Source organism: Numenius arquata, chromosome 8, assembly GCF_964106895.1.
Source record: "Numenius arquata chromosome 8, bNumArq3.hap1.1, whole genome shotgun sequence".
In the NCBI taxonomy this organism is placed as follows: Eukaryota; Metazoa; Chordata; class Aves; order Charadriiformes; family Scolopacidae; genus Numenius; species Numenius arquata.
The window spans coordinates 22,312,279-22,335,693 of record NC_133583.1 but is presented as its reverse complement, the minus strand read 5'-3'; the positions used below and the strand labels follow the sequence as shown (position 1 = coordinate 22,335,693).

At 39.9% G+C, this 23,415-nt stretch overlaps 1 protein-coding gene across 2 annotated transcripts in view; it reads left to right on the top strand.

Annotated features, from left to right (window-relative positions):
• Positions 1–23,415, top strand: part of IQSEC1 (IQ motif and Sec7 domain ArfGEF 1) — a 345,111-nt gene that overhangs the window by 165,829 nt on the left and 155,867 nt on the right. The window contains exons 3-4 of one of the 2 annotated variants that reach the window (XM_074151284.1): positions 667–723; positions 2,333–2,419. The exons of the other annotated variant lie outside the window; for it this stretch is intronic. Coding sequence (XP_074007385.1) covers positions 667–723; positions 2,333–2,419 — 144 coding nt within the window. The remainder of the gene's footprint in view (positions 1–666; positions 724–2,332; positions 2,420–23,415) is intronic. 2 annotated transcript variants of the gene reach the window in all.

The following is a 23,415-nucleotide window of genomic DNA, read 5'->3' as shown; positions in this document are numbered from 1 at the left end:
AGAGCCTGTCTTTGAACACCCTAAGAACTGGCCGAAATCTAACCTTACGTATTGAACATACATCTTTGACATCTGAGATGTTCTTGTGGGAACACAGCAATGATATGTAGTAACTTAATTACCAACCTGTAGTTGAACATTGTTGTATCTACTCCATACCTGCACCTATGACACACAGAGTGCCAGGATAGTTACTACTTGACAAACCTTTGGCACTTCTTATTTGCTATCAAGGTGACTGGACTTTTCCGTTTCTACTGTGCCTTCGAAAAGAAACTCAGAGCAGTTGAGCTCCTAACCAGTCTTGTGCACTAGGTGAGTATTAATCTTAACTGCAGATGAGCAAACTGAGATTATAGGGAGAATTTTCTTCCTTATTGTTTAGAGTTTTTTGGAACCTAGGAAAGTCAGAGTAGAACAGATTTCTGGAGCCTGCAGGGAAGATTCTTTTTGGAATAGCCAGAAGCAAGCTCTGCTTAAAATGCTTTGTAGAGCAAAACTGAATCTAGACAGATTCTTTCCTATGTTTACTGGTTTATTCTCTGAAGAAAGAGTTACTGTTGATGAGAATAGAGAGTTTTGTATGGAAAAAAAAGGGTGGTGGGAAGGGAATCTGGGACACCCTCATACTAATTTCCTCCTTTTGCTTCTACTGAAAAAAATTAGGTATTCACAAAGCAGGAAGCAGCGGTTTCGTCAGTGTGATCAGTTTTCCTACCCAATGTGAGACTATCGTGCAATGCACACTTACAGTGTACTCCCCTGGTTCTGTGAATTGTGTGGAGCAGCTTGTGTGACTGTCGTATGTTTTCCTTGTCAGAAAATACAGCTTTTGCGTGTTCTAACTGCTTTTATCATGGTCCATCGATGTTTTCAGTAACATTGTCCATCTTTCTTCAGAATTGTTCTGGTCATCTTTCCAAGTGGTTTGAAGGTGCCACCAATTAGTAAGTGTGCACTACGAGGCGTTAGCAGGGTACGTCCCATGATGGCAATCTGCTTCGCGACTGAATTGTGTTGCACTTCTGTTTCCAAAAGCTCAAGTACTTTGTAGGAGTTACCATCAGTTGCTGTCTTTAAGCAGAAAGTCCAACTCGTCTTGGCCATGCAGTTGCTGACACACTGTTGGCAACAGAAATCAGAACAGGCTGACCTTTTTTTTCAAAAGGATTAGTAACTGACTCTGTTCTGAACAAAGACTGACTTTTTTTTTTGCTTAACCACTCTGATCTTGTAAGAAAGTGACCTCACAGGATTCACTTTAAGCCTCAGGGATGCAGAGGAATCAAAATCAATCTTCTGAAACATCTGTCAAGAAGCCAAGCAAAAGCTGGGAGGTGGGGGGAAGGTGCATTTATGTAGACATACACACATTCTCTATTAATAATCAGTTACAAGTTAAATGAGGATTTTCAGTTTAATGGATACTTCTTCCATGTGTGCACACTCTAAGAGCTAGGAAATATTGATTAATTTTTTTATGATTTCCTAGAAGAATGCTGTGTCGTAAGAAATTTGATTATGTGGTTTTATCATGGAGGACTTACTGTGCTAAACCTTGTTTAATGTTTCCGGGCACAAACATCAAAAATGCTGAGAAGTGTACTGTGTGTTGCTTAAAGATTTTCTAAGCTTTACTTCAGATGCAATACCTTGTCTTGTTTTGCAACTCTTCTCTGTTTTTAAGGGAAAAAATATAAACATAATGATCTGGGGCACAGAATTATCTTTTTGTGTTGTAAAGCTTTTTTATTTTTCCATGCAATTAAATTAGTATTGCGAATTTCAGAATATTGTTTAAAACTTGGGTGAAACTTGGATTCCTTCAAATTTGTGGGTGTCATATTGCAATATGTTTATAATTGCTGGGCCTGAAGAAAGCTTATGTCCATATTCATCGCATTATTCCTCCTCATGTTTAAGCACTGTGTTTGTAACTCCATTAATAAAGAAACAGCTTGACTGGTGCAGAGTAACGTGCAAGTCTGAAGCTTCATTTCCATAGGAATTTTAACCCTCAATGTTTAGCTTTTGCCTCTGTTTCGCATGGCAAGGCAAAAACAAAGTCTTAAATTGGCATTTTATCTTAATCTTGCAACAAAACTTTGATTCTTCATTGCAACAGTTCATCACTGTCATTCCTGATGTGTATATTTAAACCGTGGGACTATTTCCCTCTTTATTTCCTGGGATTCAGAATTGACAGCTGTACGTCAAATTTCATTCAAAGCTATCATGAATTTCAAATATACCTATTAGCACCTGCTTTCCCCTAAAAAGCCCCTTTCTAAACACTTGGTGTTTTGACTTTGTGTTTTTCCTTGTGTCGTAGGTCTTTAAATACTCTGCACCAGTTTTGCTGTCCAGCTCCATTGTACCATACCCAGCTAGCTGTCCCTGCCACACACTCAGAGTACAGGTAAGAGTAGATATGGTCCACCCACTTCTTGTTTTTGAAGAGAGATCTGATGCTACGATTTGACATAAGGGATAGTAGTTTAAGTTTTGAAAGAAAAAAAAAAAGTATTAGAAAAACGTATCAAACATTTTTAACATCTCATTGGATAGTTCTATTCACTTCTCTCAGGCACAGTAAAATTATAAAGTAAAATGAGTTTGATGTGCTTTAAGAGACACATTCCCTTAGACTCTAAAAGGTACAGAGAAGCTGGTTGTAGGTTTAGTTCTCACATAACAAATATATTGAAATATTTATATAATGTATGTAGGGTATTGATGTTGTTTTGAGCAACACCTTTTTTAACCCCTGAATATTTCATGACAGTACTGAGTTAAGCCACGGATTGTGGCACTCTTAAGGTTAAAGATATGGACCTGCAAAAGGCTCGGCACTGCCTTTTGATTTGGGTGGAAGTAACGGGCTTTTAAATGGATGTAAGCCCTTGATACTAAGTAGAATCTGCCCTGAATATATAAAAAAATACATGTTTTCCAGCTAATAATGCTTTATTTAACATAGATGTCTTTACTATGTGTTTTCCAAGTTCTCTTTGATCAAATATGGAGAGCAGTAATTATGCATCTTAGTACAATTCATTGTCAGTGCCAGTGTTTATTTTAACAGTCATCTTACAAAAGCATCAAAGGACAGCTAATCTAAGAAATTAGAAATGTGAAAACAGTTAAGGAATTGTGCATGGCATGAAAAAAAATTCTTAAATGTTTACTTTTAATATTAGTGATTAACTTAGTGATAATTGCCAGCTCATGAATAATATTCATATCAAAATATTGGAAGTCTGGTGCTGAAAAATCAAATCACTTTGCACTGGTAATAAGGAAAGAGAAAAACAAACAATGAATCCTAAATCTGTAAATGCATAAACATATTTCTGAGTTGAATCTTTCATGTCTTAGTTATCTCTAACCATGCATGTTTGGATTCATCCTGTTGTTTTACATTGCAGCATCTGTTCGTATGCTTGGGTTTTTTTTCTCCCATCAGAGCTTTCAGTTTTATTTGGTGGTAGTGAATCCATAGTCGAGTTGTAAGACAACTTGGTATTCCTTCAGTGGGGAGCAGGGCCTGAACACTTAGACTCTCCACTTGCTTTTTAATGAGACACTTATTTTTCCTTTGTCCTTTGTTTACAATGCTTCAATTTTAAGGATTTTAGTTAGAGACCTTCCTATAGGGATGTTGACAGGAAAACAAGTTGTTTCTGGAATGTTTCAATATCTTGCTCCACATAAGTTATTATTTTTATTTTCGTATTTCTTCTAGAATTCAAACTTTTAGCAGCATAACTTTGTGCTTAAAAAAATCCTAAACTTCTCTAGTTTTTTTTGTCTTTCTGTCTTTGTGCAGTAAAAAAATAAATGCCCTAAGTGTGGCTAGGATCTGTAAAGCATGTACAGTTTTCAGAGTGCTAATGCCTAAAACAACATATAGATTTGGATAACACCCCAACATATACCGTAAACCCTTCAGCTTTTGGTTAAGGATTGGGGTGTGTGAAGGAACTCATCATTGACCTTGTTTGTTCTCAAGGAAGTTTAGGTCTCAGACTCTCCAACTGTGTCTACATCTGTAGCCATGACTCAGCTAGAATCAGTGGAGATCTGGGAGCTTCCAACAATTCGTAATATAGTAGCGTTGCCCACATTCCCCTAATGGTAACGGAGCAATTAATGGGTCGGTCACTGGCTGCCAGGAAACTGTATGCGCTCTACATCTCACTCCACCCCCTTTCCTGGGGAACCAGCCAAGGTCTACCAGCAGCACGCGATCTGTGCTAACCCCCTTTTTTATAATGAGTGATTAGATAAGGGAGTTCAGGGGTTAGATGTGGCCTTGTTCTCCTCTTACCTCTTTCCCCCAGCCCAACACACAGGTTATCTGGGTGTAAGATGAGCTTATGCAAAAGATGTTAATGAGCCAGCAGAGTGTGTTGGTGGCAAAGGCGGCCAACTGCATACAGGGCTGTATGAGCAAGAGTGGCCGGCAGGCTGAGGGTGGCGTTTCCTCCCTTCTGTTACCACTTATGAAACCTCCTCTGGAGCGTCTGGCTTTTTGAATGACATCAGGACGCTGGAGCAAGTCCAGCAAAGGGCCACCAAGATTTCTGGGGGCCAGAGTGCAAGTGAGAATCTGAGAGAATGCAGGCTGTTCACCCTCGAGAAGTCTCAGGGCTGGTGTTGTCTTCAGCTCCTTAATAGGAGAGTGTGGAAAAGGTACAGCCAGCCTCTTCTAGGAGAAGGCAGGACAACAGGCAACAAAAGCAGATTGCAGTAAGGAAAATTCCAATGAGATACAAGGTGGAGAGAGAGGGGAATTTCACCATGAGTGTGGTTAAACACTGGGACAGAGGCCGGGAGAGGACATGGTATCTCTGTCTTCAGCAATACTCAGTTCAACTGGACACAATTTGACGTAGTTAGCCCTGCTTTGAGCAGGGGAACTGGACTGTAGATACCTCCACAAGTCCCTTCTAACACAGATTACCCTGTGATCCTGAAGCACTCTCTTCTCGGGAAGGCAAAATGAGCTGCAAGTTTCATCTCTAGAATTTAGTTTCCAATTACACAGTGAAGTTAATGCTGTCCCAGGTAGTATCCTACACACATATGTGGTGGTGTGGCCAGACTGTTACAGTCTTCCTTACATGTGGAATTTTAGTTTACCCATGAGTTGAATTTCTGAAGCCCTTGTATCCAAACTGATTGCTACAACCTGACATCACAGTAATCCCTTAGTCAAGTACAAATTATGCACCTGTTTTTGTAAGAGACCTGTATATGGCAATTCTGTTGCTGTGAATGAAAATCAGCTACTAAAACACTAACAAAATTGGGCTTTAAATTTCCACATACATTTAATAGTATTAAATTTAGCTTTTAGTCTTCCCATTTATCGATTTATAAATAGAAGTCATTAGAAACAAAACTAACAGAAATGGATGCTTCAATCTAACTTCAGTTTTGAGACTTTATTTAGAAAATACGCAGAGGGATTAATTTTGTAGCCCAGAATTAAAAATTAAATTTGCTCTGAAAGAAGCAATTAATGAATGCACTGCTGTGAAATCTGGAGCAACTCTGATTTGCTGTTAGCTAATTGCTAGATGTTTTATTCACTCCAGCAGTTTTATTTCTAGTCAAGATGATCTTTGGCATCTGTTTTGAATTGTTAATAGGGAAATAATGCATTTTTAATAACTGCAGCTATTGCAGTGATCCCTTGCTTGCTCATTCTACGATGTTCAAAATAGACAGAAATAATACAAGTTATCTCGCATTTTCCTTTTATAAGAAAAGTCATAGGAAGCCTAAGCATATAATGCACTTCCAGCTAGTTATTTGTCTGTGTTCCAGTTAGCCCATATGCCTCCTGTGTTTGCTCTTTTTGATTTTTTTTTGTTCGGAAATTAAAACTAAAAAAAAGGGAACAGTAATGTCTGCAGCTTGGTTTCTTTGACTCCCTTTTCCCTTTCTGCCTACCAAAGTAGAGCCTTAAAAACAATGTACTCCAGTTTGAAGCTGCACATTCCATGAGCTGCTCTGTATTTGTTAGTGCTTATTTCATATAGGTTTTACGTCTGGTGTGAAGGGCAAAGTAAAGGAGATGGTGGTAGCCCCGGAGAGGCTTCCAAAAGGGCTTGGGTCTGCTCAGTCTTGTGCTTTAGCTGCTAAGCCTCTTGCTTGATGTGACCTTCATTATCTTGGTGGCCTTGCAGCTAGAATATGTGCAAAGCAAAGCCCAGAGATGTAATGGCACTCAGAGAAAGTAAATTCAGTCACCTCTGGTTCTTGTTTGAAGAACTATCTGTTCCCAGCATTTTCTAAACACATCTTCTGTATAAACAAACGTCAGCCAGTACTTCAGCCTGTCTGTATAGATGTTAGATACCCTGTAACACGCACACACACTTTTGTGCACCTGATAGTTGTCGACTTGGAGTGTATCACTTGAACCTTCAGCTTACTCAGCTGGTTACACCGCTCCTGAGCATGCAGGGTTCATTTACAGACTGAGGATAGCTCACCAACCCACCCTTGGAGAAGGCTTCCTCCTCTGCTGAAATTAGAGGGGTGTTTTTGTTTGTTTTCATTTTGGTTTTAGTGCCCTGTAGCCCTAATTCTGCTCTCAGCTATTCAGGCTTTTGTGTGATGAGTGTTACAGCAGAAATGGCCATAGAAATGGCTCCACACAGGAAGATACAACATAGAAGAGCGCTCATGCTTGGGAATATTAAGTCTTATTCATATCTGTATTCTTTGTATAGATATGTAATAGACTGATACATGCAACTACAACTGGGGGCAGATTTGCTCACCACTGATATCTAAGCGTCTTTTCGTCTGATGTGTTTATTCATAATTATGATTTCCTTGTTCTGATTTGCATGGCTGTCAGTCATTCATTTCTCCATCCACTTTACCTTCCATCCTTCTGATATTAAATGAGATGCCATTCCAAAGACCATTTTCAAAATCTTGAAGCTAGAGATTTTTCTTTTCTTCTTTTTTTTTCCCCAGTGATACCTGTGAAAACAAAAAGATAATGCAAAGGATGTTATAGTACCAAAGAAATCCCATCATTTTCTTGCAGTCTCTACCTGCTTAATGTTTAATCAGCACCTCTGGGAGGTAAAAACATTATTCTGAAAATACTGTACTTCTGTGAAATTTTAATGTGGAATCTTTGTTTCACCAGGTAATGTTGGCTTACATGCGACAAACCACTGTATGGAAGATGATAGAAGGATTGATTGTGCTATTTCTTTTTGTCTGAGCCACTGTTAGGCGTTGTAGCTACTTTGTTACCGTAACTGGTTAACACAGAAGCTTAGCATACAATGATGCCTCGCTGACAGATGCTTCTATATTGTGTTAGAGCGGTTTGCTTTTTTGTAAGTTTTTTCAAGAGCACACTGGGAATTCTTTCATACTAGGCACAGCCAGGGAAAACCGGGAACTTTTTGCTTAGATTCCTGAAAATGGAAAATACGTATTTACAGATAAATTTGGTTCTTTGGAACTCTGTTTACTTTTTCCACTGATAAGCACTATACCGTTTCCCAGTATCGTGCTTAGACACGTAGAAAATATTTCATATATCCGTCATGCAAGCATCTATACAGACACACCACGCTACACAGCAGACTCCTCAGTCCTGCGGTAGTTCCCAGTCAGTGATTAATCACAGGTGAAGCTGTAGCTGCAGGAACGGTACTTCAGAATCCTTTGTACTATTGATATGACTATTTATTGACATTTTCCACCCCCCAAAAAAAATGTTGAATAGGAATCTCAGTTCTAACTGAATAGCAAGAGCCTAGCTATATAATTTAGCACATTTAAGCACTGTAACCTCTCTTTATAATATGCAGAGGTTTAAAAGCTTGACAGTGTTTGTTCAAATTGAGCAAAGGAGCGAAAGCGACACAGCTCAGACCAGTCAGCATATTGCAACAAGATGAAATATGCCGATGCACAAAGCAAGACAGATCCAAATTCTGACCAAATCATATACTCTGTGCTAAGTCAGTATGAGGTTCAGAGGATTACGTAAGGCATCTGTGTTCAAACCCTATGGCAAAGGAAAGCTGGCATAATTATAGTTATTCTTGTAATTTTCCACTTGATGCCTACGTGATCTAGAAATGCAAAAATGGTGAATTGTGTTCCTACACAGCAAGCTGTTTGAAAACAATCAGGAGTTGACAGAATATCATGAAATTTACTATTTGGTTTTGGATTTTCTTGTTTTTCTTCCTTCATTGTGTTCCTTTCCATCCTCCTCCTTTAGCTTGTTATTTAGTTTAAAGGAAATGACCACTCATGGTTGTGTTACTGATAAAGAAGTGACCCTCGTACAAGCTTCCTGCTAAGCCGGCATCCCTTCCTCCACCCACCATAAAGCACATTATAGCATTACAGATGTAGGTATTCCAAACTGCTGCTTTAATAGCCTTTGTGCCTTCTGGTTTGTAGCACCATTCATGATGCTGGCAACTCTGCATGGAAACAGAGTTCTTCCTTCTGCTTTAAAAGAAGGTGGGGGGAGGAGTAGAGTGCAGATATGTTAATGATCAATCTTTCTGTATGTAAATCACCAGCAGAAGGGGAATGCATCTATTCTGCATTTTCAGTGGAATATGAGCAGTGAAAATACCTGTGGAAAGTTTCTTTTAAACATGTTAAAAATAAAGGAGCCGTGGCCACAGTAGGCTGGGTATGTATATGACTACTTAATGTAACTTTTCTTATGGGGAAGAATAGAAATTGCCCTTTCAGAACAGCTTTGCCTCAGAGTTAAAGTGTTGGCCTAGGCTCATTTGGGTGTTCTTCATTGTGTTGAAAGTGCTGTCTCTGAGATTGAAATGGGTTAATCAGGTGGTACTTACAAACAATTACGCTATTTGTGGATTTAAAAACAAAACCAACAAAATCTCAAGGTTAATTTTCCTAATGCTGTTCCCTGTGATTCTGTTCCTCTGTCTCTTTTCTTTCTTGCCCCCCTCTTCCTTGGCAGGGAAGATAATGTTCTGCACCAGTTCTGCTGTCCACCTTCGGGGTCTAGTAGTCCGTCTTCAAGATAACAGAGAAGCTCGGGGTCGCTAAGTGTGCAGTCAGTGCTACACCTGTATAGTCCATCTCTCCTCTCCTCTCTTACTGGTGTGTATGGGACTGACACTTGCATGGATGCCATAGGATTCTGATTCATGTCAAGTCTGAGTTATTCAGAATGGCACAGACATAAATTTTTGCCATCGATGCTTGGTAATCTCCTCTCCGTGCTTTTCTACAGCTCTCTCCCTTGTGTCCGGTATTTAAAACACACACAAACTGTAAACAAATGCATAAAATGCACAGTTTATTTTGAACTAAAATAAACAGTACCATAAGTCTTTAAGTGTACTGCGAGTTTTGTTACTGTATGTACATGGTCATGTGGTATGCAGGGTACAAACTCCTGTGATTTCTTCTCCCTGAAATGTTGAGGATATGGGAGGGGAGCTGTCTCTTGTAAACCGTATTAGGTTGTTTTTACTCCTGACAGCCCTAGAAATTTGTCGCAAGGTTGGTCAAGCACCACATGACATTTTATGAATGTTACTAGGTAGAGATTAACCATTCTGTCTTTGCTTTGTGACTATTCTGAGGAACCAGCACGTTTGTGTTGTTACAGCAGATACTTCTGCTATGAGCGATTACATTTCTAAGCTTCTTTGAGGCCTTCTAATTTTGTTTGCCTGTGTCTTGTGTTAAGCATTAGCAAAAGTACAAGATCATTACTGATGTACATCTGTTACCTAATTGATGAAAATATTTTTCTCTAAGCTGTGCACAAGATTGCCGTCAGAGGAATGAACTTGTAATTGGATGGCCCTGTAACTGCCACCAGATAAATGTGAACGTGTCCACGGGTGTCTAAGAATAGAGTCCAAGCTACCATTGCCCAAAAGGCACTTTGTTGATTACGTCTTTCCAGACACATCTTGTGGCTCTAAAATAACTGGAGGATTTCTACTGGTTGGGTCTTCCAAACTTAAACAGTCCAAGCAGATGTACCAGGAAACAGCATTTTTATGAAGTGGCATTTACTAGCCTGAAGCTAGCAAGAAAGAAAAACTGACTGGGGGGAAAAAAAAGGCTCTTAAGCCTGTTGTTGCTATCATAAGTTAAAATCTTACTCTAAACTTTCTGGAGCTTGCGTTAAGGCAGAGGTGGTTGGGTGTAGAGTGAAAAACTGATACTTATTTGTAGTTATATGTGGCTTTGAGGATGGGGTAAAAGGAGAATAAACAGGGTCAAGAAGGGAAGAAGTGCAACGGTAGCATAAGGCTCATTCTCATCCTGTATAATGTGCTTTTTTAGAACATGAAGGAATCCATATAAAAACCAGAATACGGCTTATTTGCTTTGCAGTGAGATTTGATCTACTGTTTCTAAGCATTGTACCAATATTATCCTTCCTGTTAAATGTTTTCTTCTGCTTGCCCTAGGTACAATTGTGAAGTGTCCAAGGCCTAAGGAAAAATTTGCTTGCAGAAGGCTAATCTGCCTTCGTGATTCTGTGACAATTTGTCTATGTCCCTTATTCTGACTGTGGACTGTAAATAATATTCGGCTGCTTCTGTTATTTCATATTGAACATTCCTTAGTTTCATGTGTTTCTTAATCACTTAGCATTATATAGGAAGTACTTTCATTTGCACTGTGAAATCTGAAAATTATGTGTGCAAAAATTGTGTAGTAGATTACTGCAGTTCAGTATAGCCCTGGGACTGCTCTGATGTTTACAGGGCAGAGTAAAACATTGAAATGCTTGTATGTTGCTGACAGTTTGGGTCTTTTGCTGCTATAACTAAGAGTTTCTCAGAGTTGCTTCCCAACGACAGAAACAGTAGGAATTTCTGATATTTTGATTTGCTTATCTTCCTCCCAAATGTAAACAGTAATTAACTCTCTCTACTCAGTGTACTGAACTGTAATTATTCTCCTCCATAGGGTAGGATTTGTCCAATCTTCCAATAAGTGTCTTTTATATATTTGTGTAAAGGAAAACAAAGAAGAAAGGCTACTGTTTAAATATGAAAATGAAAGCCACCAACTCTAGGTGCCAGCCCTTTAGCCTTGATGAGATGGCAGTTCATTATCCTGAATGTGGTTGTAGTTAATGATGTGTCTCAGGAGAAAACAAAGTCAAAGGCTGATCAGTGTTATTAGCTGTAACAGGACACCATCATTGGTTGTTTTCTATCCGGTAGTTTTCCAATTAAGGGAAAATAGTGTCATTTTAAGTTGTTGGCATTTGAAACAATTTGAGTTGGTATCCATACTGTCATCAAATCTCAGCATTTATTCTTTGTGGAGAAAATAGAGAAGCTGACCTTCTCTGGTGCAGTGAAAGTCAGAAATGCAAAGTAAACATTTTCCTATTTAAATAAATCATGGCTGGCTAAATAAAACATGCTGTGAATCTCGGGATTTAGCACTAGAGCCTAGTAGGGTTTCTCTTTAAAAGAAGAAAAAGTTTAAAAGCAGATGACCTAAATGCTGTGCATATGATTATAAAACAGAGAAAGGTACCAGTGGAAACATTTCCTTTTTTTCCTGAGTCCTCAATGAATGCATTGTTTATGTGAAGAGTGAAGACTGTCCTATTGTGCATTCTAGTATGGAAGGTACAGGAGAAATGACATCTTTCATGTTTTTATAGACCAAATTTCTTCATTCGGGAACTCAAAGGACTGGAGAATTCAGCTAGGGAATGTCTCTTTTGGCACCTTTAGGCACCTGCACCCATTAGGATCAGCCCATTTTGTTTTCCTTCTACAATTTGGAGTTCTCCTTTGCAAACACGTTCTGCTCTCACACTCTTTTGGGGTGGTTTTGCCTAAAATAGGTAGGTGAGACTTCAGCTTTGCAGAGCAACTCCTGACTTGCTGTTATTTTCTGCACATGTATTGTTTTCCATCTGTAACTGATTGTGGGAAGCCATTAAAATGGCTCACGGCAGAGTGTGCAGACACTTTGTGTTTGAATGGTATAGATTTTTATGCACCGCTAGATGGAGCAAAAAACAGTTCAACTGTGATAAATCAGAGACTCATCTCCCAAAGCAGACTTTAAAATAGCTGAAGCAAAATATTGTATAACATGAGGAGAAGAAATAATCCTCTGAAAAATGTAGTAGGGTGTAGATCTTAAGCATGACTGAAATCAAGCTTTTACATTTCATTCCACCAGCTCTGTAATTGCATACGGATTGCCCCAATTTCAAGCAACCCAGGATTTGTGATGAATTTGAATTATGTATATGGTGTGTGGCCAAGGAAGCTCCTTACTTGAGCAGGTGCCTGGGGATGGCAGAATGTAATCTGCTGATCGGCATCAAGCGGCATTAAAGTAGCATTTAAGGTGACTCATGGAGGTCATTGTCAAGCGGTAGGGATTTGGCTGCTCAGTACGTGCGTTCAGAAGACGCTGGAGAGGCCTTGTCACCTCTGAAGTCCCCGACGCGCGGCTTCGGAAGGGTGACATTGGCGTTACGTAACGTGGACCTGCCAAACGGACTCTTTCGAACTGCAGCACGAAGCCCTTTTTCACCCCAAATACTGAAACGGAGCAGGAAGCTCTCGGAAAGCATAACCCCAAAAATATATATTCCAGCATCTGTGAAAGTACGTTGTTGCCAGGATTGTGAGTGGTGGTAGAATTTTTCGTGGTTTTTTACAGTAATTGCGTAGTTTCTGAAATAGCAGCTAGAGGGAGCTCCAATGCAGGCTGTTTCACACCTTTAGCTGTGAGTCAATCATTAGATATGGCCTATTTTATTACATGAGGCTGTAGGTGAAAACAAAGGAGGATGCCATCTGTATTTACTTTTGCATGCTATTAATGCTGGCGACGGAGAAGTATTTGATCATGTGGAGTGGCAAAATGGATATGTATTGCCAGCATGCCCTACAGTCAGTGTTGTTTGTATATTTTATAATTATTACCATAAACACATTGGTTGCTTGCGTAGTTTGGCCTGCCTCTACCTTTCTCAAGTTGTAATGCAGATTATGTTCCAGGGAAGGAGCGTGTGTTTAGCAGTATATGGCCAGGCATATGGGGTATTATATATCCTGCTGTCGGATGTCTGACAGTTGTGTAGAAAGGGGTATGAGACCAAGATAAACATACAGTGATACTTCTCCCACGCTCCAGTACTTTTTGGCAAGAAACTAATCCATAGGTTGATGTCTAGTAGGCTTTCAAATAAAGAAATTGATAACTGCTATTTAAAAAAAAAGTGAAACAATTTCAAAACTACTAGATAGATGTTTCTGCTGTCAAAGCAGCAGAAATTCTTGTTTTACTGTTCTACATCTATTATAATAATTCAGTTAAGGGTACCACACTTGTATTTACAGGGCGTTTGGCTTTATGAATCTTTTCTCCCATGTGCAGGTACATTTCACCTTTTTCTTTTTTTTTTTTGTCGTTTCACAAAACACGCACAGCACTAGCTCAGCCCTGGGTGGGGAATCTGGAAGCCAGCACAGCTGCACAGAAAGTTTGAATCATCTGCAGCAGTAACAACTTAATGTGACACAGCTGAACAGAAGCTTGGGTTTTATCCCCCCTCTGTCCCTTCTCTCCTGCCTGGTACCAGGCAAAGGGTCCTTCACCATGCAGGATTACCTCCCTGTGCCAGGTAGTGAACTCCGTGCTTCTCTGGCCGGTTCCTAGCTGTGATCAGGGCATCGCTAATTCTGATGAGCTGACAAAAATGGGGATAGATAGAGGAGACAGAACCTAATTGAGTCAATGTACAAGGAGAAACAGCATCTAATGAGTTCAGTAAGAGTTTTTCTTGGCTCTTGTGTGGATCAAACCCAGCTAGCTTCCTGCTCTCTGCTACTAGCTGACCTTTCATGACTCAGGCCTGCTGCCATTCGGTTTCCACCCTGTTACATAGAGATGTTCGTTTACTGACCCTTAAAAGAGACTTCGGAGACCTTCGTGGGGATGGGAGGGACTCAGAGTGAGTTATTTTAGTTTTTCACAGCAGAATGCTGCAGGGTCAAAGGGAAAGAGTAGCTAAACAGCTAACATGTTTTGGTCTGCATAGTAATTGTATAGCAAACATTTGGGTGCTCATTAAAGACAGCTTCGATTAAACAAAGAGGCTAATAAGGGGGGGAGGTTTCAGAGATCCTGGTTAGTATGTCTTCTTTTGTTCTCAGCTAACATCTCTGTCTGCAATCAATGTTTAACCACTACGGGTTTTGCTGTTTTCCCTTTAGAGTTGAGGATTAGATTTTAGGAAATTTAAAAATAACTGTCTATATTTACTAAACAGGTGAAGAAGCTGAAATTTCAAATAGCCAAACACCATTTTTTCCTACAGTTATGTTTGATTTCTGTATTCAAGTGAAAATTTGTATACAAGGTATTTTTCATTAAAAATATGCTCCTAATTTCTAGTGTTTCAAGCAAATGCTGTTGTTTCCACACCCTTTAGATTTCTTTGTTTATATTTTTTTGCTGTTGTTTGGCCTTTACTCATTTTTGGCTGCTGTATTCATGGAACAAGTGCATAAAATTAACCCGATTTATGACCCGTTAATGTAAGCATTTTTTCCTAAAGAAATTATGTCACATTTCATTCACCTCTAAATTTTTTTCCTAGCCAATCACTGGAGCATGACATACCTGAAAATGAGATAGTATTGAAATCTATCTTGTTCTCTTCCTCAATTAAGTTCATCTTTATGGAGAATTCAATTAGTTGTAATTGATATTTTATGACAAGATTTTGCCAGAGGCTGGTGTAGTACAGATAATTAATCTTAGTCAGGAAATGTTATTTAAATAATTTTTATTTGGTAATCCTACAAGCAGTATTTTTAATCAGGTGCCATGTTTTCTGCCACTGGAGAGAGTGGGCGGCCAACCCACTGCTCAGGCTCTTGGACGTGGCAGATGTTTCTGACAAACAAGTTTGCTTGTTGGTCACGAGGTGTCTGATTAAAGCCATTTCGTTCAGCTTTGTTCTTTGTTTGTGGGTGAGCTCTCAGCTGTGCCCGCTGCTCTCAGCTGGCCATGGAAGCCACGAGATTGCTGGTGGTGCCCCTAGGATTCAGCCTGAAATTGAGGTGCTCTCCACATGCTTTTAGCTCTTCTGAAGCCCACAAAGACATTTCTTTTGCTTTATAATCAGACTTTAATATTGAAGGCTCTTTTTTTCAATTTTTTTAAATTTTATTTTGGGGAGCGCAATGAAAATATATTTAATATAGTGCTGCCAATATATACTGGATTCCAAGACAGACATGAACAGTAGTAGTTCTTGCCACAAACTGCTTGATTAGATTACTTGAGTGCTTCACGGCAACAAAATAGCCAGTGCTTTTTCAAAATAAAACTGGAAACAACTGAGTAATAGGCATTGTCAACTCCTTTAACGTTTCTCATCAAAGACTTAAGGATGATCAAAGAGCCAACAAAGGAGGCAAAGGTTTAGGTGTGTAAGTGGAGCAGCAGGAAGCCTGTCACTTTATTACAGAGGAGGCTAAATGAATCCTGAGCTTGGCTTTCATGTTTCATTAGGCGTTTGTCTCCACCATAAAACTTAGTCCAGCTCAAGGAAGTCCACAGTGACTTTTTCCTTAGCCTTTTCGTTAGCCTTTTTTCCCATTAGCCATGAATAGGAAAATTTGGGAGGCAATTTTTATTAGTGTCCATGTAAGACTCTTTATCTGTCAAAACTTGGAGTGGGAAAATACGTAGCTGTGGGGGCTAGAACTGAAGATGAAGCAGTGCCTGCTCTAGCCAGATGTGTGAGTTTCTGCCAGTTTGTTCCGTCCGATTCTCTGGTACTGAGAAGTTAAATGGTACAATGGTCTGTGGGTAAGTATGACATTGAAGAACAGGGAAGATGCATTTAAAGCTTGCTCTCTTTAGGTACCTGGACATTTTCTTTCCATGTTCTTTGTGTTTTGAAGGTTCTTCCAAAACAATTTCACAGTATTGTGGGTCTATATACATATATACACACATATACAGCAGTTTCCCAAGTATGATTGTTCTCCAAACGTGCAGCTGCATCCAGATGGCAGTCAGGACCTTAGGCCCTCTCAGATGCATCTGGCACTGCGTAGTCTGATTTCTTGGTTTACACCGAAGCTGTGTTAGTTCCCATGGGTACAAAGGCACCCTGGGCTCTTCTACTGTAAATACTGGTTGGAACTTAGAATGAATACGGCAATCACTTTTCAACTCTCTTGAACGGAGTTATGTAAAGCATGTGGTCATCTTATGGTTTCAACTGGCTCCTTTTGTTGTGCAAATTAGTAGTAAAATTATAGTAGTGAAAATTATATAATATAGTATATATAAAAAATGAATATACCATAACATTAAATGTATGTGTGCATATGCATACATGCACAAATATATATATTTAATTTTTTAAAAATCTGATACTTATATTTTCTTGTATTTGCATAACTTCCTAAAGCAGGGGTTTCTAAACGTTGGACAAGTGCCACTATGAACTGGGCCTGTGCAGACCCCCTGACCTGTGGTCCTGCGGCTGCCCTTGGTGACAGCCAGCACCAGTGCAGAAGAGTCTGTGGCCTCCAGCATCCAGTGGTTGGTACTGTCAGGGAAGGGCCTGGCTCAGCTTCTCAGGCATGTTTGAAAGTCCCTGTGCCTCTGTAAATTTGCTCAGCGCTTGGTAAACACAAACTGCCAATTAGCTGAAAAATCATGTTTCCTTTCTATGGAGGAGGCTGCTCTGTAGCTTCCCCGTCCTGCTTCCAGCACACACACTGCTAACCCCTCTTTGTGTTGTACTGCCACAGACATGCTGACGTTGCTCCAGTCATGCTTGTTTTCAGACTCTGTAGTAGTTTGCTAGTTGCTTGTTATTTAACTTATAGTTGTAAGCCTTTTCCTCCAGAAAACGGTGGTGGGTTTCAAAACATCTAACTCCATTTTCAAACCAGTGGCTTCATAGCCTACAGAAGGAGCGGAATTACTAAAACATTTACTGTGCATGTGTAGTGATAAAAAGGTTGTTTTCCATGTTTGAAAGATGCATCATAACCTCTGATAGACTGATATAGTGCACTACAATTTAAATCTTTGAGAATCTCTGTCAATTTTCTTTTTCAGAAATGATGGAATGACTATAATAGATGCAGCTTTACCGAGTAATAGGGAAACAGCACATTGATCATAGGTCTTTGAATCCACTTAACAGCTTGAGTAATTCTGTTACATTTCCTGGGAAACAAAAGGGTCATGCACATTGATCTATAGTATCTTTTGTGTAATCTGCTGCTTCTTGTTAGATGCTAGATAATCGAAGAAATACCACTGACATGCAGAGAAATAATCATTGATTGCCAGTGAATGTATTGAAATAGGTTGAAAGTCATATGAATTCTTAAATTGTGATACTGATGTTTCTGGACAGCTACAGGAATGAATAGCTTTGTCATGGTACATGATAAATTAGCTGCTGGCAGCGCAGACCATGGCTCCTGCTGCCTGCAGGTCTGTGCAAGGGAATAAGGCTCCTCTTTAAGCCTCTTGTTTTTCTGCAGGTACGTAAGCATTTCAGTGTGCAAACTCCAGGGAGGTGCCTGCAGCGGGTGGGAATTCATGGGAAATACTTAAGCTGCAAACTTCTCTCGAAGTGCTCACTCTCAACTGGGGATTTAAAATCTGCTGATATGAGGATGGGAAACAAATTATTGATCTATAAACCAATATGAAAAGCCGAGTAAAGTCTGTCACTGAACTGCTCCTGTGGTACAGCCTCTGTGCCAACAGATCTTTTAGGCTTTGAACTGTCTGCAATCATAGTGTTCTTAAGTACACATGAAGGGGATACACCCAACAGAACGAGTCTTATTTTCATATTCATATGCTTATTTTCATATTCAATTTTATGTGTTTTGGTTGGTTTTTTTACTTTGCTGCACCGCTCTTGTACAGAGCTGTTGCTTGCTGGTTTAGGAGGACAGTAGTAACAGTATAGCTTGCAAAGGGACACGTGACATTCAAACACTTGTTTTAAATTACACATCCATTTTAGGTTTAGTCTCAACAGCCTTTGTTTTCTGTTACTTTTCAGTCCAGTGATCTCAAATGCTATGCAAGGATACTTGTAGAATTTAGGTCTTTGTGGTACCCGGGTGGATACTGGTCTGGGGACTTGTGCAGAGAGTGTCTATACTGAAGCTTCTGTGCTTTTTCCCTGGGAGGGATATGATTTTGCTTACACTGTGGGTAGGCAGTGACACAAAGGATAGCAGTTAGCCTGACTTGGTTTCTGTAAGTGCTTAATTCGCAGTAATCAAGAAACCTTACATGTAATATTAAAGAGCTTTCAGATTTATGACTGTCATAAACATCACTTTCTTTGCAGATGATATGCAAATCCAAAGAGGGAAAGGTAGCTGCTTCTGGTCACAGTAGGCACAGCTGAGAACTTTTAATGGAGAGTAAGTTTGTCCAGCCTTATTGTTGAACAAGACGTTTTCAAACACTTCAGTTCTCAGATTACATTAGCATGCTGGACCTTTGCCTCACAGAGGATTAAACATAGATCTGGAAACGTTAATGTCTTCAAATTGAATTATATACAATTGGCTGCTGCTATCAGCAACGCACTTTCTCTTCCTTCTTTGGAAAACCTCAATTCCCATGTTGCATGTATGGGGTGGTTTTGTTTTCGTGGCTCTAAATTTGAGCTGCAAATAGTAGTGAAGCTTGTTAATAAACATCTGATCTTCATGTAACTCTGGGAATAAGTGTAATTTAAATAATGGGCTTAACTTCTAACAAACCCAAAACCACATCACTGCAATACTGTAATATGAAATCAGTTCCTCTGGCAAGATAGCACCTTGAAAAACAATGTTGATTAGATGTTCAGCAGATAATAAATTCTAAATCGTTTGTTGTCATGAGGGTGGTTCCTTGATAAATATTTTTTTTTCAGGGTTCAGGGCTGGGGGGTTTGCAGCCCTTTTGAAAGACACTGTAGAAGGCCACAATGCCTAAATACGTGGCATACGTGACTGGTGTGAACTCTGAAACCATTATAGTGGTGAAGAGACTTAAACAGCAGGACCATTGACCTTTAGATGTTATTGCCAGAGTTAATCTAGCTGGTGGGAGTTTTTTAAAATTATTTTTTCAAATAACATCTTTCACTGTACAATGTGTTACTACAAAACTAAAATTAGAGCACTTCTTGAAAAGGAAGCTTTTCCAAGTCCCCCTGTTGTTACACTTGCAGGTTGCTCCAGGAATGCAGGTACCAACTTTGTAAGCACAAACTGAGGGTTATTTAATATAATTCTGTTGTCTCTCTACAGAAATTCAGTTTTACTTGTGCACAGTCTTCTCAAATTGGTAAAGCCACTGAGCTTCCTAGTCCAATTATTTTCTCATGGCTTTTAGGTTCATGTTGAGGTTGCTTTGTTTCCTAGATATTGCTTTTCTTATAGATCTAAAATCTCTTTGAGATACTGTGATTATATTTTGATTTGGAAAGCATGTTATAAAAATAAGTGCTTGGGCATTCTTCTGTGCTGAACACTCCCAAAATTATGACAGAAGTCTGTGATGCAAAGGGGAGCCTCCTGAAAGAGGAAAAATGAAAGAAAGCTTGTGTGTGTAGCTTGCACACAGCCCAACCCAAATTCAGTTCTGTGTCTAGTATGCCAAGTAGAAAAGTGTGTTCAGAGTTTTCCTAAAGGTATTTTTCTCTGTTCTATTTCTGCCTTTGAAGCAAACCTTTTGGCCACTGAGCTATGTGGTGTCTGGAAGAGATCCAACAAAAAACTCTTACCAATCAGTTGGTTTTCTGAACAACCAGTTGCCACTCAGATTTGTGACCCAGCTCTAACTTTTGGAGACCCGGGAAAATGAGCTGCGCCCTGAGGACAGGCCGTATGGGCTTTCAGCTCAGAGCTGTGCAAAACCTCTAGACCTGGCAGAACTCTCCTCGCGAATCTAAGTCATTCAAGCCCCAAGTGAGGAAAGCTTTTTATTTCTAAGAGCAGCGTTAAACGTGTATTTAAGTACTTTCCTGTTTAGGTGGTTCCTTAAAATATTTGGAGCATGATGTATGAGAGGAGAAAATTAGAAGCAAGAATTTCAGTGGAATTCTTTGAAGTTCTTAGTCCTTCCTTCTAAACGCTGCCTTTTCGTAGGTGAGCAGTGCCAGTTATGTCAGTAAAGCTATGACATTATATATCCAAAAGAAAGGCTCATTTGAACTATATTTTCAGGTTTTGTTCCAATTACTAATATCAGTTGAGTCATTGAGTGATGTTTAGTGCTGGCCTACTTACCCATGCAATTCTGCGGAAGCCCCTCGAGTTGGGCTGCTCTGCTTTTAGATCTACAGTTCAGACAGGCTGCTGTGAGACAGGTTTTCTGAATTGAACCCACACGTGAATGTAGCTGCCAGAAGCGATACAGGTTTCCAGAGAGCTGCTGCCTTTGCACCATACCTATTCAAGGATTGCAATGTGCGTCCCCTGTGTTAAATGACAACGTGGTAATGAGTTGGTGGAAGCAGTGGGTCAGAATAACCATGGCACAGTGGAGCAAACATCCGTCCAGGCCAGTGCCTTCCCTCTGACAGTGGTCCATAGTGGTGCCAAGGCAGATGGATAGGAGTAAGAGAAGCCTGTTGTTATATGAGTCTGCCTTCAGATACCTTGAAGATATCTTGATTCACTTGTATTGCACCAATTAATGCAGGACACAGCTGTGTGTCTGATAAATGATTCTCCAGCCAGAAAAGGCATTATGGCAGAGCTTCTAGCCATATATCCATCAAATTCCTCCTAATTTCTGGGAGGAGCCCAATCTCTTCATTAGTTTCTGGTCCCTGATATTCAAATTAGAATTTCCCACAGCTTGTTTCTTCAGGGCCATTTGTTTGGGACATGAGGCAAAGGGCTGTGGATGAGAAGTGAATGCTGAACTGCCAGCCACGGGGTCCCTTTGGCCCAGGGCACATCTGGGGATTTTCTGGGAATGTGTCCTCCCTGATGGCTTGGCAGATCTCTGGGCAAAGCCATGCTCAACTAATGAGGGGGAACTCGAGCTGAGATGATGTGCTGAGCAGAATTAGAGGCGGGAGGCTAAAATTAATGCAAATGTTACCTTGTTACTTTTTTCTGTTAGTTCTCTGTTAACTTCATATTTTGGGTACCTCGGGAACTTGGTCACTGAGCAACTAATTAAAGCGGAGCAGACTGAAGATGACACAGCTTTCTGTATGTTGTTGAACTGCAGCATCAGGAAGAAGGTGTGATACTGTGCAATGCTTGGTACTGTGGTGATTATGGTTTTTACTTGTAGCTAAAGCATGTTGGATGTCAAGCTCAACATCCTGGAATCCTATCAGTGCTTAAAGAAGTGACTTACAGCAAGTTCACACAGAATATGAAGGGGTGATTTTGTTTGATGGCCAATGTAATGGCTTGAATATAATTTCCAGTTTTGTTTCTGTGGGAGTGTGTCGTTCTGGCTGAGTGTGATCCTTCTGTGACCTTCTTTTTGCCTGTTATAGTTAGATCCTTTGGGCTTACCTACCAAATGGAGTTCTGAGTCTGGGATCCAAAGCGTTCATTAGTGCTAGGGTTCAGACAGTCCTCAAGCAAGGGTAAATATTTCCGTTTAATGAAGCTGCACTTGGAATGTAAAGAAATAACGTGGTCCTTCTTTGTAACTGAACATGGGGAGTATCACGGCATCAGCTGGCTGATTCCCTTTCTTCTGCGTGCCGCCAGTTCATACGAAGAAACTCTGACAAGCAGCAATTATTCACTGAGCAGTATCTAGTACAGTGTCTTAAATATTTTATATATTATTCTGCATTCCTTTCCTCAGCATTAAAAAGATGCATTACCATGCTGCTTCTAGCACCAAAGACTTGATAGAGCTCAGAACCGTCTTTTCCCCTTGTACACACATGCTCTGAGTTGTTATTTGCAGACAGTATATCTTTGTACTCTGATGCTCCAAGTGAATCTCACTTCTCTAGCCAAAAGAGGATATATTTAAACAGTCTTTATTTGGGATCAAGCTGTGGATTTGCTTCAACTACAATTATTTAATCTGCCACCATTGTGCATTTTCATGCCAGAAAAACATCTTGGCTTTTCTCAAATTGGAAATTTTTCTTGCTGTTTGCAGCACGTCTGCTTAGGATATGTAGTTATGTGTAGCTTCTATCAGCAGTAAGGTAGGTAGTGCTGTGCTCTCATTTAACAAATAATGAAGCGGTTGCAGCCGTCTGGACTGATGGCAACGGACTGCTCCTATCCCAATTTAGCATTATGCAGCAGAATGGAGCCTGTAGGGCTGGAAGTCGCCCACGGGACCCTGAGAAGGGGAGGCAGCCATACTGAGTTGTCACGGTGTGGGGACTCGCACAAGATTATCCACTCAGCGCAGTAAGGGCCTCCGCGTAACTTGGCACTCTGTCAGGAGATTTAACAAATACTCTGTGAAGAGCTTATAGCACAGACACAATGCTGGTCTACTAGAATTACTATACTCTGTTTATCCAGTCAGCAAGAGCGTAGGTCCTGTATGTGGTTCTGTAATGTCTTGCTGCAATCACATAGAATCATGAAATTATCTAGGTTGGAAGGGACCTTTAAGATCATCGAGTCCAACCATTAACCTGGCATTGACATCTTAGAAATGTCTTAACGATTTGCATTGTCACTGTTCCGTACCGAGGGACAGAAGAGTTTAAATTAAGGTGTCAGTTTGTAATGCTGTCTCCCAGATCAATAACACTCCTTGTTTAAGATTGTCAATTCTTCAAAGTATTCATTCGCTACCTTCTCTACGCCCGCATGGTATAAGGAACTCCATCTTATGCAGTTTCATCTTCAATAAGATTGATTTTTGTACTTATGAAAACCAGGTTCTTTCATCACAAAAAAGCAAAATAAAACAGAACTTGTATCATTGCTTAAGGTACCAAGAAGCTAATCGTGTGTCTCAAATCCGCTAAAACATTTTGGAATATGTTCTTTTAAATACCCAATTGCTGGGAATCCTGTACCCTCAGGTTTGCTCACTACACAACTTTCATGAGTAACACGTCTACACAATGTGAATTACAGATGTTATAGCCCTTGGCTTTGGTTTTTGCTTCAGGAAAGAACTCTCAACGAGAATTGTATTTACTCTTTTTGTTTGTGGATACCTACTGAATAAGACAGCAACTGTCTGAATTTTAGACCGGTGATTTCTTGGTAATATTTTCTTCTGCATAAAACCCTGCAGAAGCAGGTTCTTATGATTTCTGTGCTAGCTGATGGAAAAGGATGCAAGCTCTAAGCAAGGTTGTAATTCAGTCGTTGTGTGTATCTATATTTTCTATAATTCTTTTAGCCT